This window comes from Xenopus laevis, chromosome 5S, assembly GCF_017654675.1.
Source record: "Xenopus laevis strain J_2021 chromosome 5S, Xenopus_laevis_v10.1, whole genome shotgun sequence".
In the NCBI taxonomy this organism is placed as follows: Eukaryota; Metazoa; Chordata; class Amphibia; order Anura; family Pipidae; genus Xenopus; species Xenopus laevis.
Window position 1 is genome coordinate 135,741,785 of NC_054380.1, and position 18,789 is coordinate 135,760,573.

Consider the following 18,789-nt stretch of genomic DNA (forward strand, 5'->3'; position numbering starts at 1 on the left):
ACCCCAGGTACCAAGCATTTTTGATAACAGGTCCCATATTGCTATCTGCCATGTCCAGTTGTCCAGCACTCATTCATTTGTCAGCAGCATTTGTAAAATATTAGCAGTTAGTATCAATTCAATATCAAATATCAATTCTGACAATTCTAAAGGATAAGTAAACCTTTCAAATAAGTGAATGTAAAATTGATGAGGGGGCTATTCTAAGAACTTTTGCAACGTACATTTATTTTATTTTTATAATTGCAAGATATTAAGGGATACATGTACTGTTAATATGAATGAATTGTGTTACAACAGCACCACCTGCTGGTCATTTTCCCACCAGTCTGACCAGCAAGTAGTCAAGGAAGTTGTCAGGAGAAAGAAAGAGGCTGCTCTGATGTTCTTCTGCTTAGGAATAAAATTAGAAACATTTCTCACATCTTTCCTAAGCAGAAGAACATCAGAGCAGCCTCTTTCTTTCTCCTGACAACTTCCTTGACTACTTGCTGGTCAGACTGGTGGGAAACATCTAACATGGTCCTACAACTCCCAGAAATGTGTTCAAACTTTCATAATCTGCCAAATTTTGCAAAATGAACATGGTAATTAGGGATGTGGCCATAAAAGCAGCATGATCAAAAACATTTTGACACACTTTGCACTGCAGATCCTTTTGTCCCTCTTTCAATGTTTGGAGGTACAGTATGCTTTAAAGGGGTTGTTCACCTTTAAGTCAACTGTTAGTATGATGTAGAGAGGGATATTCTAAAACAATTTGTAATTGTTTTTAATTTTTTATTATTTGTGGTTTTTCAGTTATTGAGCTTTGTATTCAGCAGCTCTCCAGTTTGCAATTTCAGCCATCTGGTTGCCAAGGTCCAATATCTCTTAGCAACCATGCATTGATTTGAATAAAAGACTGGAATATGAATAGGAGAGGCCTGAATAGAAAGATGAGTAATAAAAAGGAGCAATAACAATAAATTTGTAGCCTTAGAGAGCATATGTTTTTAGATGGGGTCAGCGACCCCATTTTAAAAGCTGGAAAGAGAAGAAAAAGGCAAATATTGAAAATATTTTCTAACATTCTAAAAGTTAACTTAAAGGTGAACCATTCTTTTAAGGTATGGAAATACCATTATCTGGAAAACCCAGGTCCTAAGCATTCTGGATAACAGGTCCCATAGCTGTACAATATACATGTTCTGGGGAGGGGGGGGTAGAATGAAACTCCTAGTACAGTGAATAAACTATAGTTAATGGAATCTTTTGTTGTATCTATTTACCCCTGTATTCTACTGTATAATGAGGGGGAAACTGCCAGCACAGTATCTTTGCATTACAAATTAGAGCAGACACCCAGGTGAAACTATCGGACTTGCAAAGACCTATTTATATGCAGGATGACTTGGCCTATTTCATTGTTAGACAGTACAGATGAGAACTTCTAAGATGGCAATAAAGCCAAGAATGTGAGTTCCTCCAAAAATTGATCAAGCAGCAAGTAAAAAAAAAAATATAAAAAAAAAATTAAAAAAGTTTATTAAGACATATTAAGACATGACCTAACACATTTCGTGCCTGTTGGGAAACACGTTAGGCCATGTCTTCATATGTCTTAATTTCCTTAATGCATTTAAAATGGTGGAGTGGAGAGGACCTCTTGTCTTTATCTGTATAAATAAGTATAAAAACCCATCTGAAGCCTCTCCAATTTGCCTCAGAGAGAAAAAAATTCCTTCCTTCCTGTACCACTGATTCAGGGAGACAATTCCACATCTTCACAGCTCTCACTGTAACACCCCTTTCCCTCCTCTAATCTCATTGGCTCCCTCCTGTCTGCTGGGAGGAGCTACTGGTGAATAAAGCATCCGACCCTTCCTTATACCTATCTAATGTATCAGCCTGTACCACTGATTCACTTCCCAGCTCTCCCTGTAACACCCCTTTCCCTCCTCTAATCTCATTGGCTCCCTCCTGTCTGCTGGGAGGAGCTACTGGTGAATAAAGCATCCGACCCTTCCTTATACCTATCTAATGTATCAGCCTGTACCCCTGATTCACTTCCCAGCTCTCCCTGTAACACCCCTTTCCCTCCTCTAATCTCATTGGCTCCCTCCTGTCTGCTGGGAGGAGCTACTGGTGAATAAAGCATCCGACCCTTCCTTGTACCTATCTAATGTATCAGCCTGTACCACTGATTCAGGGAGACAATTCCACATCTTCACAGCTCTCACTGTAACAAACCCCTTCCCAATATTTAGCTGGAACCTCTTTTCTTCTAATCGGAATGGGTGACCTTGTGTCAGCTGGAAAGACCTACTGGTAAATAAATCATTAGAGAGATTATTATATGGTCCCCTTATATATTTATACAAAGTTATCATATTTTGCTAATTACCAATCTATAATACCACCTGCATATTCTTTCAGTAGGCTGCAACTCCCTGTACCCTTTATTATCCATAATACATTCTGAGGTTCCTGGTCTTTAGCTGCAGCATTTAATAATTGTTACCCATAAAACAGGCTGCAGAACTTGATATTGAACTGCAACTCCAATATTGAATTACAACTCCCAGTGTCTGTTGGGTGATGTTGGTGTTGGCAATTTAGCTACAGCAGGAGGTGCAAGGTAGAGAGTCTTTAGACTTTTTCAAATATTGGGATGTACTGTATGCAGTAGTTGGCAGCCAGCAGCAGTGAATCCTTTCATAGCCTCCCTGTATTTTGGTTAGACTAGTATTTCTGGAAAAGGAACACTTGCATTAAAGGGGTGACGCGGCTCCGCCCTGCCCAGTTCTCCAGCTCTAGTAGGAGAGGGGACAGTAAATAAGTGTGGATGCCTGGGAGAGAGAAATTGGGAGAGGCGTTACACAAAGGGCAGATGAGCTGGAGACATTTTTATTCTCTGTAGAACTGGAGAACTGCAAAACTTAACCATAGAACTTGTTTATTGAAGGCCACACTACACAATCCTGTATAACTCAGCCTTCAACGTTGTGCCTTTATATGGTCACAGAACAACCCCTCAGTGACTTCTAATATCCTTATCATTTACAGTAGGGGGTACATTATCCCTTATAATACATGAGTGATACTCAGAGTTCCCTGTATAACTCAGCCTTGTGCCTTTATATGGTCACAGAACAACCCCTCAGTGACTTCTAATATCCTTATCATTTACAGTAGGGGGTACATTATCCCTTATAATACATGAGTGATACTCAGAGTTCCCTGTATAACTCAGCCTGCAGCCTTGTGCCTTTATATGGTCACAGAACAACCCCTCAGTGACTTCTAATATCCTTATCATTTACAGTAGGGGGTACATTATCCCTTATAATACATGAGTGATACTCAGAGTTCCCTGTATAACTCAGCCTGCAGCCTTGTGCCTTTATATGGTCACAGAATAACCCCTCAGTGGGGGTCATTTATAAAGTTCGCGCAGGGCAGATTGGTTCGCAAAGTGAATATATTTGCCCTGCGCATGGTTATATTTATAAAGCTGAATAAGAGGGTGCAAACAGAATTGCGAATTTTTTTTTTCGCAATGCGAATGTCTATAGGAGCTTTTTAAATATGTCACAAATTGCGAATATTTATGTGCACACTCTGCGACTCAATTACGCCACAACTTTGGTGGCGGATAAAATATTCGCAAAACAGTTTCACAAAATGCAAATTTAAGTTGCTGTCAATGCTATTTTCGCGCACAACAACCTCGCACATTGGGTGCGCTCGCGTGCCATTTGCGAAAATTTATTCACAATGCGAATTCGCAAAAAAACGCTCAGGAAAAAACATGCACAATACAATAATTTGCAAAAAATATGCGCAGCGCGAACTTTATAAATGACCCCCAGTGACTTCTAATATCCTGATCATTTACAGTAGGGGGGAAAACTATTGCCAATATAGTCCATGCCCTGTCCATATACACAGTATGTTTATTGGATACTTTGCCTTAATTGTATCAAATTATAAAGAACTGCATCCGTTAGCACTCGCATTCCATCTGCACTGACCAGTATTCCTAGTGCTACCAGCTAAAACACTAAGCATTGCCTCTTTGCAAATCTGTTTTCCGAAAAAGTGTATTTTCACTTATGTCCAATTAGCACATTACAGTCAGTACACGCTTGTTCCAGGGACTGGTCTTGGAGTCAAAAAGAGACGCCCCCCCCCCTTTCCTGGGCATCTCTGCTCTTGGATATTATAGGACCTTATGTATTAAATTCACGTTTCCCCCATAATGCAATGTTTTTCCCCATAATTCCAGCAGAGTTGGGGATATGCAGATTTGTCAGGAGTCAGGATTGCGTCATTTCTAGTGCTTGGCTTTAAAAAAGTTAATTTGTTCCTATTGATGTTGCCGGCTGTGTAAGTGTAAGAGTAAGTAAGTGTAAGTGCGGACATCTGGAGAGAGTGGCAAAGCTTTGCTAAAATCCACCAAATGAATTACTACTGGGAAGGTGCCCAAAAAAGCAATGTTTCCAGTGAAGCAGAATACAAGAAGAAAATCCAAGGAATGCCAAACGTGGCGAAACAAAACCCTTTAGATTGCAAGCTCTTTCGAGTAGGGTGATCTCATCCTATTTTTTAATCAGTAACCCTCGTTTGTTAGTTTATTGTAAGACCCCTGTTTGTTATAAATAAATGTAAAGCCCTGCTGGTGCCATATAAATAAATGATGATGATGCATGGGGAAATTCTAATAATGGCATGTAGGGTTATTTGCATTGTGTCCCTGTCCCTAACTAGTGGGGTCAGGGCTGGAACTATAGAGATACAGAAGAGGCCTGTGCCTAGGGTGCAACATGAAGGGGTGCAAGGCACAAACCTTTGCTTTCACCTACCCCTGGTCCAGGCATTTGTTACTCTCACTGCCACTGTACCCCACCTTCCCACCCCTCGGCTTCCTCAGGGCATGTGCACCCCCTCTTTCTTCCCATGATGCACACCTAGGGTTGCCACCTTTCCAATTTGGTGAAAGCAGGGAGGGGGAGGAGTGGATGATGTCAGGGGCGGGGAGGATGACATCAGGGGCAGGCTGGTGATGTCCGGGGGAGGGGCTGGTGATGTTGGGGGGCTGATGACATCAGAGGCGGGACTGATGAATTGGTGATCATGCTCCCTGTGTCCTTGCAGCAGCAGCTCTACCCTGACACCCCACCACTCAGCAATGATGAGCCAGAGCCACTGAGACCTGAAAGCTGCCTTTGTATGTACACAGTTCTCAGCTCTTATTTTCCCTTCTCTGAAACTCAGCACATCCCAATGATAATAGGATCCATTGTGAAATGGACACATCACGTGGAGAACAAGCTTGGAGAAACATGGGAGCAGTAGCTGTACTGGGAGAAGGCATATTCTCCCCATGTTTTACCTAGAAAACTATCTGCCGCATGATCGAATCGGCGTCAGTGACGTCATCGATGTGCGCACGCCACGCAAGACGCGCTGCGCCACCGCAGTCCGGACAGCTCTTAAGCCGTAGTATCAAGTTGCCGGCAAGAGGGAGAGGTTGGGTGGAAGGTGAAGGGGAGATGTCAGATGTGTCTCTTTGACAACAGATTTGCAAAGAGACACATCAGTCGCTTCTATAGGAAATCAACATGTGGCACAATTATTGGCCATTAGTAGCCCCACTCTCTGCATCAACTGGTCTGGCAGGTTTTCCCACTGTCACATCTTTAAAAGGAAAATGTTTCCTATTCATTAGGCATCGTTTATTGTCACTTAAACAGAAAGTAGCGTCTCAGGGCAATGCTTAGTGTTTTAGCTGGGGATACGAGTCAGTGCAGAAATAAAGTGATTGATAATGGACATGGTTCTCCCTAATTAAGTTGTGATTCATAGTAACATAGTAAGTTAGGCTGAAAAAAGACACATGTCCATCAAGTTCAACCGTTTTACATTTTTTAACCTGCCCAACTGCCAGTTGATCCAGAGGAAGGCGAAAACCCATCTGAAGCCTCTCCAATTTGCCTCAGAGGGGGAAAATTCCTTCCTGACTCCAAAATGGCAATCGGACCAGTCCCTGGATCAACTTGTACTATGAGCTATCTCCCATATCCCTGTATTCCCTCACTTGCTAAACACCATCCAACCCCTTCTTATGCCTATCTAATGTATGAACCATTAAGAGACCCAACAAAGCACCACATAAACATACTGGGGGTCAGTTATCAACACTGGGCAAATTAGGTCATGGGCAGAAACCCATGGCAACCAACCAAATTGCTGCATTCATTGTTCTATTGCAGCTGCATGCTTATATGTTATTCACACGTTATATATAAGTCTGCATGCTTATATGTTATTCACACGTTATATATAAGTCTGCATGCTTATATGTTATTCACACGTTATATATAAGTCTGCATGCTTATATGTAATTCACATGTTCAGGGATTGAATATGAACCAAGACTGCATTATTACTGTCTGCCCTTAAGTATCATCCAGTTTGACAGTCAGTAGATCGGGTTCATTTGACAATGAGTGGGAGGAGAGGAGGCCTTAAATGGGCTCCCAGGGCTGGAAACTCCTGCCTTTTTCAAGATCAGATAGTGATAATGAAATATAACTGCACTAAAAAATATTATAATTATTATATTTGTCCAGAATTGATACTTCTTGGTTTCAGGGCTCTGCGCAAGACCCATTCTCACTGAGAGGATCCCCATCTCAACTTCACAAATGACTTATTATTGGACCTACATCCTCTCTAGTATTAAATTCATTATGGCTCTTCCATTTTCAGAAGGGGTGTCATCTAAACGTGGCGTCACATGGGACTACTCGCTCCAGTGAGCACTTACATACAACATCTACACTGCCAATGGGGCTACACTATGCTCACCCACTGCCTCTACCAATGGAAAACCCTATAACTGAATGTTATTTCCCTATATCCTCTTTGTCTGGGACTGACATTAAGTTAAAAATGAACCAATCCAGGTCCATTTATTGTTCTAGTTGTTTATATTGCAGCTATGACATCAGTAAAAACACTGTATCCAGTTCCAGAAACCAATACATTTAATATACATTATACACATCTACCCGTATAGATACATACAGTATATATTTATAATTAAAACTGTTTTATGACAACAACTTATTTGTCACCCAATAGCCCCATCTCCCCAATGAAAGTTCTCCAATCATATGATCTGATTGTTCCTGCAGAGACATGTGCCGCGGCAGCCATCCCTTATCATTGGAATGATATTGCAATAGGCGATGAAATTACTGCAGCCGGTATATAGATCTTGATATGGGCAGTAATTGGCTGAAAAAGAAAACAAATGCTCTGTAAAAAATGCTTCTTATTTTATACTATGCCTTCAAATATTTGCATATAAAAATACCTGGACACTTTTTGAACTGCATTCCCTGATTCACTCATTATACTATATGTCAAATTAAACCATGGTACCCCAAATTCATCTGAAATTCAATACATTTTCCAAAAAAACATTCCTTTTTGGGACCATGATCCAGAACTGTCCTGCCTAACAAAATAACCTTTTTAGACCCCCATGTAGACACACAAGTGAGCTGTGAAGTTGTAGCATTCAGGAATTCATTGGAAATCTTGCTGCTAAAAGTCTGACTTTTCTGTAAAGCAAGAAGCCCCAACTAGCCCTGGTCTTCATCAATGCCCTTTTGGGGCCCTGGAACTTTCTAGCTGGGAACCTACTAACTTTAGGAATCAGACTGAATAAAATGAGGTACAGGAGAGGATCTGGCACAGAGGTGGACAATACAGGAACAAAAGTCAAGTCATGCAGCAAGAATCGTAGTCAAATATACAGACATGGGTCAAAGTACTAGTTAATTAAACAAAAAAGGATCTGTACAACCAGAAGCCAGCATGGCCAGTGGATGGAAGACAAGAATGAACTTTAAAGGAAGTTTTGGCACCAAAACAACAGAAACTTACTGCAAAGGCCATTATCACAGGCTCCTGGACAGTCTCCGCACGTTGGACCAGACTTGTATGGAGTTGTGATGGTATTAACATTATTTCCCCTAAAATTGTAAGAAAACATCATTAGTAAGTGGAGACTATGGACAGGACATTGGAGATTGGGGTTCATGATATACACAGCAAGTAAGGAGCCCTAAGAAATTCCTGGGTCTCTTCTAGAATCTAAATGTTGTTGGACTCTTTTGGTTCAAGTTGATCTTGAAGAACCAACATTTGTTCAGCACTGTCATTATTTTTATTATTATTTTTATTATTATTAAGAGGTGCAGTGTGAGGATCCTGGTTGCAGAGACTTCACTAGATAATGCCAATAGTAGTCATTATAGGGAATACCTTCCTCTATCCCTACCAACAAGTGATCCAGACCTCTAGTAGCTAAAGCCAGAAACATACAGCTACAAGGTGCCCCTTGGCTCAGAACAGGATGACTGGTACAGGAAAATATTGGTGATCCACTCAAACCCCCTCAGTGCTACAAGAACCCCCAGGTTGTTCAGCCACACAGTTTGGCAATTACTGGACTAGTTAAGCCTCTAGTAGGATTCTAGACACACACACACAAACTTGATATCAAACTAACCCCATGTCGTGAGGGTGATAATGACCCAGTCCTGGATTTTTTGAAGACTAAATTCCACTTACACACGATAGTTATTTGAAATAAGGTCTCTAAAATGTCAGGACTGGATCATTATCTCATCATATGGAGTTGGTTGACATCTTTTACAGCAGTTGTTGGACTTTTTCATTTTAAACCTTCCTTAGAGTGAGACTTTGGTTATGGCCCCCCTTAGCTTATAACAAGGTCACAGATATAATAAAACATTGGTGACCAATTAACATGGGTCATTAAGTCATGGTCAGGCACTGTATAGGCATTCTCCCCACTGTCCTTGTTCCAAGTTACTTAAGGGGCCGCCGAGGTCAATGTTTTGAGACTTCTGCCTAAACCATTATTTGGTCAGAGAAAAGGTAAAGGCAGTTTCCAGAATGAAAATATTCACTTACGCTGTGCAGTACTGGCAAACATATAAGTACTGGAAATAGTTTGCAGGACAGTAGGAGACAGCACATCCCACCATGTATGAATTGTACCACATGAGCTGTAAGAGTAAAAAATATGTCCATTAATAACCTTAACTGATCTTAACTGTCTAGTATTTTTCAACAGCCAACTAAGATATGGGTATTGTCTCTTGTGAATCTCAATACGAGTCTGACACACTATTAAGTATCTTACCTGGGTATAATGTCCTGTGGTCTTTCCGGCAACAGTGGGTCCCACTCCATATTGAAAAATGTCGCCCTCACTGTGCCATGCTTGAATGGCTTCCTCCCAAGAGGCTGGATATGTAGCCATGTAAATATTTTCTCCACAGTTGAAACCTAAACAATTCACAGGATTATTTTTTGCACAAATAGAAATTTGTTGAATGTTGGACTTTGAAGTGGATCCCACTGGTCACAACTGATATTAGAGGGCTGCTGATAGAAGAGCAACTAAGGAGGACCAGCACCCCCCGTTGAATCACAGGTCTCCCCCACCCCCACCATCTCCTGTGGGTCCTGACGGAGTAGAGTCCTCAATAGTAATACCACTAGTTCTATCCTCTTGATTGCACAAGGTCCAATATCTCGATGAAAAGTATCAGTAATGTAGTTCTACTGTATGTGGCTTACACATTTAATAGGTAATTAATGTTCATCAAGTAGTGTTGTGGGGGGAGGGGTGCTGAAAAACCACTTGGGGTGCAAGTATTCAGGTGATAGAATAGGACTGCCAATGCAACAACTTCTCAAACCATTGTCAAGATTATATTCCTGACAGTCAGGATAAGTTGTAAAGTAGATGGATGTGTTAGGCTTCCTGGTGGATCCATCAGTTCAAAAGACAATACATTTGCTCCACTGTGTATATTGGAGCATTGGGACAGGAATATAAATTTGGGGGTATAATCAGGTAAGAAGGGGGGTCAGGAGTATTTATGGGTTATTGTCACAGCTGGAGGGAAGTGGGGAAGTTTAGATCTAGTGATGAGCGAATTAATTTGCCAGCTATGGAATCGCTGTGAATTTCCGAATTTTGCCATGTGCGATTTTTTTCGCAAAACTGCAGCAAAAATTTGCTGTGGGAAAATTTGCAGTGAATAAACGCCCATAAGAAAAAAACACCCATTTCTTTTAATGTGCGTAAAAACGCCCATGGACTTCAAAGCGTTTCGTGAAATTTTTTCTGAAGCAAAACAGGACAGATTCGCTCATCACTACTTTGATCCAGGTTTAATTTACAACAATAGGGTTGACTGCTAAGTGATCTGTCTGTGGGCAGGGGTCCTGTAAGACCTTGGCATCTTGTTGCTTGTTTTCACTTCCCCAATTGACCCTTTGGGTTCAGTGGTTGGCAAGACACGTGGCCCTAAGATTATGTGTCAAAGTAAAAATCTGTAATAAGCCAATCAATGTGTAAAGCTGTCATGTTATCTATCTATACGTTTACTATGATGTTCTTATCTGTCCGTGGCCTTTACCAATCCCAAAACCTATTTCTCTTGCCTCAGATGGGACAATGGGGTGGATGAGCCAAATGGGTGGATGAGTAGAGCTGTGAGTAGTGTTAGGGGGTAAGGGAACTAGACGGCCTCCTTGGCACTGCCCAAAATACACCTCTTGTGCTTGTATCAAACCATTAATTATATTTTATTTTATTCCAACTGTTTTTTTTTTTATGAGTAACTTTTGCCTAAATCTCACCAATATATCTTGGTCGAGCCGCACGCAACAGAATCTTTAACTTACCTGGAATGGTGCGTTGATTTGATGTGCTATGAGTGAAAGAACATGTTGCTGACCAATTCCCCGCATTCTGTGCCGTGTCCTCATTCCACATCTACAGAAAAATAGGGAAAACAGCAAGATAAACATTTAATTGCAACACTGACTGAGCAGAAATATTTGGATCTAGTGTTATATATGGGAGCATGCTCAATATTGTCTCTTCTTCAATGGAAAGACCTCAAATCCCTCTGCCTATGATTAAGGGCGCCAGTGCCCAAAATGCATTAGGTTTTTGATCCTTTTGCCTATTTTTAAGAAAACCAATAGACTATTATTAACTTTTTGGAGTGCGGGCTGCGGTCCATACTTTTGGGAACTATAATGGAAGCTCTGGGGGAAACTTGAGGACTTTGCAGCCTTCCCAGATATTAACGGTGAGCTGGGAGAGGCTTCTTTTATCATTCCCTACTCTTTCAGAGGGATTATGAGACCTGAGGTTGACATTCACAGTCTCTATTCCCTCCTATTTCCTTACCATTTTCAGCATGTTTTGTGCAGTCGGATTTGCATTTCTCCTGTAGGAGTTGTGGGTGTCGACAATGGTCTGTCTGACGGTGGAAATATCAGTCGATAAAGAAAGTGAAATCCCAGCCTGAAATAAAGCGATTGATGAATTTTCGAGTCATTCATTAAAAAAACCAAAAAACATTTTAACAAAAAAGTGCAGCTTGGTGGATTTTTTATATTATTTATAACATATCATGTTTATTTTTCTTCATGTCTTTATGAATGACATACACACGGCTGTGTACCACATTTTCCTGACACACAGACTAAAGAGCTGGCAATCTAATACTAGTGCCAGAGATAAAGGATTTATTCTCTATTTCTATAGGCTGCTATTCTGGAGCCTATAGAAATGGAAACTGATACGACAATGAAGTTTAACAAATATTTAATTTGTTTCCCTGCTATTTTTCCAATTACATTTGCTCATTACAACATTAATTGCTGAACAGCAGCTGCATGTGATCTGAGAAATCTTTAGCTTTTATTTAATGTAAAGTATATGACAAGCTATAGACAAGGAACTGTGTAACAGAGGGAAGAGCGGGATTCAGTTACAGGCGCTAAATTGTATTAGTTCTGATATCAGCAGTGATACATTGCCAATGAGATTTAATTAGTTGCCTACTAGTTTTAAATAAATAATCTAATAAACTAATTGGACTCTACGGAACATTTCATCATGAGTTTCTGTGTTACTTTTGCTGGGGTCCAGTTGTGCGCCTAGAACTAAAGGTATAGAAATAAAACAATGACCAATTACATACCGACTCAACTCCTTGTATCATAAGTGTCATTACACCGAGAACTGCAATCAGTATCATTTTCCTAAAAAAAATGCAGATGAATGAAACTGTTTACTATTAATGCTTGGTGAAATGTACATTATACTTTATAATACATGAGTGATACTCAGAGTTCCCTGTATAACTCAGCCTGCAGCCTTGTGCCTTTATATGGTCACAGAACAACCCCTCAGTGACTTCTAATATCCTTATCATTTACAGTAGGGGGTACATTATCCCTTATAATACATGAGTGATACTCAGAGTTCCCTGTATAACTCAGCCTGCAGCCTTGTGCCTTTATATGGTCACAGAACAACCCCTCAGTGACTTCTAATATCCTTATCATTTACAGTAGGGGGTACATTATCCCTTATAATACATAAGTGATACTCAGAGTTCCCTGTATAACTCAGCCTGCAGCCTTGTGTCTTTATATGGTCACAGAACAACCCCACAGTGACTTCTAATATCCTTATCATTTACAGTAGGGGGTACATTATCCCTTATAATACATGAGTGATACTCAGAGTTCCCTGTATAACTCAGCCTGCAGCCTTGTGCCTTTATATGGTCACAGAACAACCCCTCAGTGACTTCTAATATCCTTATCATTTACAGTAGGGGGTACATTATCCCTTATAATACAAAAGTGATACTCAGAGTTCCCTGTATAACTGTCTAAGTAAAAAGGTCAATACCAATATTTATCCTGAATCAATAGTATCAACTAAAAGAGAATACTACATCATTTATGATATAATAGGACACAATAAATATATTACAGTATATATAATAATACAGTACAACGTACCTCTGTGTTGGGAGCAGGTGCTGCTGGTTAAAGCTCAGTGTGTTGGGTAGAGATATAAATGAGAAGCTTCTGGAGGCAGAATATATAGAGGCAGATAATGAGCGCTACCTGTTAGGTCCATAATTATGTTATAATGAGGGTATCGTTCCATGTAACGCGTTTTTTACGCCACATTTTTACATTAGGAAGATCAGGGGTTGTGTCACTTTCTCTATCATCCACCAGGGAGCGGATCTACAAGATGTAACTGTGAAATATCGACCTTCCCTTCAGCCCAATCTCAGCCCAGGGCAGTAATTACACCCTGAGAAAATAACAGGGACTTCACAATTGTGTGAAATGGATCGACAGCACAGAGAGAACACCATGATAAGTTACACATATTCCCCCTGATTTATAAAATGTAGGAAATCTGATACATGATTAGGTAAGCAAGGAAGGGTCTTCTTAGCCTTCAGATAAAGGGTTGTCCCCCCAAACAATCCATAAATTTGATCTGACCCTTCCTCTACCTCTTGTTAATAGAACAGGGGAGATTAGGGGGCAGGTGCCGCTACCTGGAGGGGAAGGTACAAAGTTTTGCTTTTACACCTGCTCTTTGCACTTTGCACCTTTCCCTCCTTAGTAATGAGCCTTTGTGTTTTACTCACTGTGATAATTCAGAGATCCAGTTAGTGAGTCTGTATTGTCATTAATTAGGAGCCTGAGTTTATGAGTTAATGTTGAACCCCTGCAGCATAATCAACAGCATCAACATTATCCCTTTCATCCTATGAGATCCATTATTTTGCAACATTTATGAATGTTTCTTCTAATGGCTACATGTTGGGGACTGAACCAATGCTGTTCTTGTATTATTGTGGACGCCTTTATCTCTATGGCAGCATAGGTATTCCTCTATACTAAGCACAATTCAGCAGGAACAGTCCCTAAGTTTGCTCATAGTCTGTACAGAGAGATCCCATAAAACTATGGCAGCATAGCTATTCCCTGTACTAAGCACAATTCAGCAGGAACAGTCCCTAAATTTGCTCATAGTCTGTACAGAGAGATCACATAAAACTATGGCAGCATAGGTATTCCCTGTACTAAGCACAATTCAGCAGGAACAGTCCTTAAGTTTGCTCATAGTCTGTACAGAGAGATCTCATAAAACTATGGCAGTATAGGTATTCCCTGTACTAAGCACAATTCAGCAGGAACAGCCCCTAAGTTTACTCAAAGTCTGTACAGAGAGATCCCATAAAACTATGGCAGCAAAAATATTCCTCTGAACTAAGCACAATTCAGCAGGAACAGCCCCTAAGTTTGCTCATAGTCTGTACAGAGAGATCACATAAAACTATGGCAGTATAGGTATTCCCTGTACTAAGCACAATTCAGCAGGAACAGCCCCTAAGTTTACTCAAAGTCTGTACAGAGAGATCCCATAAAACTATGGCAGCAAAAATATTCCTCTGAACTAAGCACAATTCAGCAGGAACAGCCCCTAAGTTTGCTCATAGTCTGTACAGAGAGATCCCATAAAACTATGGCAGCATAGGTATTCCCTGTACTAAGCACAATTCAGCAGGAACAGTCCCCTAAGTTTGCTCATAGTCTGTACAGAGAGATCCCATTAAACTATGGCAGTATAGGTATTCCCTGTACTAAGCACAATTCAGCAGGAACAGCCCCTAAGTTTACTCAAAGTCTGTACAGAGAGATCCCATAAAACTATGGCAGCAAAAATATTCCTCTGAACTAAGCACAATTCAGCAGGAACAGCCCCTAAGTTTGCTCATAGTCTGTACAGAGAGATCACATAAAACTATGGCAGTATAGGTATTCCCTGTACTAAGCACAATTCAGCAGGAACAGCCCCTAAGTTTACTCAAAGTCTGTACAGAGAGATCCCATAAAACTATGGCAGCAAAAATATTCCTCTGAACTAAGCACAATTCAGCAGGAACAGCCCCTAAGTTTGCTCATAGTCTGTACAGAGAGATCCCATAAAACTATGGCAGCATAGGTATTCCCCTGTACTAAGCACAATTCAGCAGGAACAGTCCCTAAATTTGCTTATAGTCTGTACAGAGAGATCCCATAAAACTATGGCAGCATAGGTATTCCCTGTACTAAGCACAATTCAGCAGGAACAGCCCCATAAGTTTCCTCATAGTCTGTACAGAGAGATCCTATAAAACTATGGCAGCATAGCTATTCCCTGTACTAAGCACAATTCAGCAGGAACAGTCCCTAAATTTGCTCATAGTCTGTACAGAGAGATCACATAAAACTATGGCAGCATAGGTATTCCCTGTACTAAGCACAATTCAGCAGGAACAGTCCTTAAGTTTGCTCATAGTCTGTACAGAGAGATCACATAAAACTATGGCAGCATAGGTATCCCCCTGTACTAAGCACAATTCAGCAGGAACAGCCCCTAAGTTTACTCAAAGTCTGTACAGAGAGATCCCATAAAACTATGGCAGCAAAAATATTCCTCTGAACTAAGCACAATTCAGCATGAACAGCCCCTAAGTTTGCTCATAGTCTGTACAGAGAGATCCCATAAAACTATGGCAGCATAGGTATTCCCCTGTACTAAGCACAATTCAGCAGGAACAGTCCCTAAATTTGCTTATAGTCTGTACAGAGAGATCCCATAAAACTATGGCAGCATAGGTATTCCCTGTACTAAGCACAATTCAGCAGGAACAGCCCCATAAGTTTCCTCATAGTCTGTACAGAGAGATCCTATAAAACTATGGCAGCATAGCTATTCCCTGTACTAAGCACAATTCAGCAGGAACAGTCCCTAAATTTGCTCATAGTCTGTACAGAGAGATCACATAAAACTATGGCAGCATAGGTATTCCCTGTACTAAGCACAATTCAGCAGGAACAGTCCTTAAGTTTGCTCATAGTCTGTACAGAGAGATCACATAAAACTATGGCAGCATAGGTATCCCCCTGTACTAAGCACAATTCAGCAGGAACAGCCCCTAAGTTTACTCAAAGTCTGTACAGAGAGATCCCATAAAACTATGGCAGCAAAAATATTCCTCTGAACTAAGCACAATTCAGCATGAACAGCCCCTAAGTTTGCTCATAGTCTGTACAGAGAGATCCCATAAAACTATGGCAGCATAGGTATTCCCCTGTACTAAGCACAATTCAGCAGGAACAGTCCCTAAATTTGCTTATAGTCTGTACAGAGAGATCCCATAAAACTATGGCAGCATAGGTATTCCCCGTACTAAGCACAATTCAGCAGGAACAGCCCCATAAGTTTGCTCATAGTCTGTACAGAGAGATCCCATAAAACTATGGCAGCATAGGTATTCCCCTGTACTAAGCACAATTCAGCAGGAACAGTCCCTAAATTTGCTTATAGTCTGTACAGAGAGATCCCATAAAACTATGGCAGCATAGGTATTCCCTGTACTAAACACAATTCAGCAGGAACAGCCCCATAAGTTTCCTCATAGTCTGTACAGAGAGATCCCATAAAACTATGGCAGCATAAATATTCCCCTGTACTAAGCACAATTCAGCAGGAACAGCACCCTACATTTGCTCATAGTCTGTACACAGTATACATATGCTGCCATAGTTTTATGGTATCTCTCTGTACAGGCTATGAACAAATTGAAAATATTATTCCGTACATGAGAACGGCTATGCTGCCATATATTGATGAATTCTGTCTGTACAAACCATAGAGAAATCCCATAAAACTATGGCAGCATAGGTATTCCCATGTACTAAGCACAATTCAGCAGGAACAGTCCCCTAGATTTGCTCATAGTCTGTACAGAGAGATCCCATAAAACTATGTACAGAGTATGAGAAAACTTAGGGACTGTTCCTGCTGAATTGTGCTTAGTACAGGGGAATACCTATGCTGCCATAGTTTTATGGGATCTCTCTGTACAGACTATGAGCAAACTTAGGGACTGTTCCTGCTGAATTGTGCTTAGTACAGGGGAATGCCTATGCTGCCATAGTTTTATGGGATTTCTCTATACAGGGACTGTACAGAGAAATACCATAAAACTATGGCAGCATATGTATACTGTGTACAGACTATGAGCAAATGTAGGGTGCTGTTCCTGCTGAATTGTGCTTAGTACAGGGAATACCTATGCTGCCATAGTTTTATGTGATCTCTCTGTACAGACTATGAGCAAACTTAGAGACTGTTCCTGCTGAATTGTGCTTAGTACAGGGAATACCTATGCTGTCATAGTTTTATGGGATCTCTCTGTACAGAGGGGGCTGTTCCTGCTGAATTGTGCTTAGTTATGGGACTACATTTCTGCTGAATTACATAAACCATATATGTAAACACCCATAAAATACTAAAATGTTTTTGGAACTGGAAGGAATCTAACATTTGAGATAGAGGTGTCCATAATAATACAAGAACAGTATTGGTTCAGTCCCCAACATCATAGGTTGGGAATCATACACTAGGCAGATATTAACTGCTATTAAGCTTTTATATTTGTCCACACAACATGTTTCGGGCATCACTTGAGAAAGGGCCTTTGACGCCCCAAATCTGTCGTGTGGACAAAAATAAAAGCTTAATAGCAGTTAATATGTGACTGTGAGTAATTATATCAGTCCCCAACATGTAGCCATTAGAAGAACATTCATAAATGTTGCAAAATAATGGATCTCATAGGATGAAAGGGATAATGTTGATGCTGTTGATTATGCTGCAGGGGTTCAACATTAACTCATAAACTCAAGCCCCTAATTAATTACAATAACGACTCACTAACTGGATCTCTGAATTATCACAGTGAGTAAAACACAAAGGCTCATTACTAAGGAGGGAAAGGTGCAAAGTGCAAAGAGCAGGTGTAAAAGCAAAACTTTGTACCTTCCCCTCCAGGTAGCGGCACCTGCCCCCTAATCTCCCCTGTTCTATTAACAAGAGGTAGAGGAAGGGTCAGATCAAATTTATGGATTGTTTGGGGGGACAACCCTTTATCTGAAGGCTAAGAAGACCCTTCCTTGCTTACCTAATCATGTATCAGATTTCCTACATTTTATAAATCAGGGGGAATATGTGTAACTTATCATGTTGGGCTGAGATTAGGCTGAAGGGAAGGTCGATATTTCACAGTTACATCTTGTAGATCCGCTCCCTGATGGATGATAGAGAAAGTGACACAACCCCTGATCTTCCTAATGTAAAAATGTGGCGTAAGAAACGCGTTACATGGAACGATACCCTCATTATAACATAATTATGGACCTAACAGGTAGCGCTCATTATCTGCCTCTATATATTCTGCCTCCAGAAGCTTCTCATTTATATCTCTACCCAACACACTGAGCTTTAACCAGCAGCACCTGCTCCCAACACAGAGGTACGTTGTACTGTATTATTCTATATACTGTAATATATTTATTGTGTCCTATTCTTTCATAAATGGTGTAGTATTCTCTTTTAGTTGATACAATAAATAAATATTGGTATTGACCTTTTTACTTATATAGTTATACAGGGAACTCTGAGTATCACTCATGTATTATAAGGGATAATGTACCCCCTACTGTAAATGATAAGGATATTAGAAGTCACTGAGGGGTTGTTCTGTGACCATATAAAGGCACAAGGCTGCAGGCTGAGTTATACAGGGAACTCTGAGTATCACTCATGTATTATAAGGGATAATGTACCCCCTACTGTAAATGATAAGGATATTGGAAGTCACTGAGGGGTTGTTTTGTGACCATATAAAGGCACAAGGCTGCAGGCTGAGTTATACAGGGAACTCTGAGTATCACTTTTGAATTATAAGGGATGATGTACCCCCTACTGTAAATGATAAGGATATTAGAAGTCACTGAGGGGGT

At 40.6% G+C, this 18,789-nt stretch overlaps 1 protein-coding gene across 1 annotated transcript; it reads right to left on the reverse strand.

Annotated features, from left to right (window-relative positions):
- Positions 1–7,159: 7,159 nt before the first annotated feature.
- crisp1.5.S (cysteine-rich secretory protein 1 gene 5 S homeolog) lies at positions 7,160–12,155 on the reverse strand. The gene is given in 11 exon segments (NM_001089125.1): positions 7,160–7,287; positions 7,942–8,030; positions 8,998–9,092; positions 9,230–9,242; positions 9,245–9,247; positions 9,250–9,254; positions 9,256–9,289; positions 9,291–9,375; positions 10,786–10,876; positions 11,300–11,416; positions 12,099–12,155. Coding segments are annotated over 11 exon segments (717 nt in total).
- Positions 12,156–18,789: the final 6,634 nt, after the last annotated feature.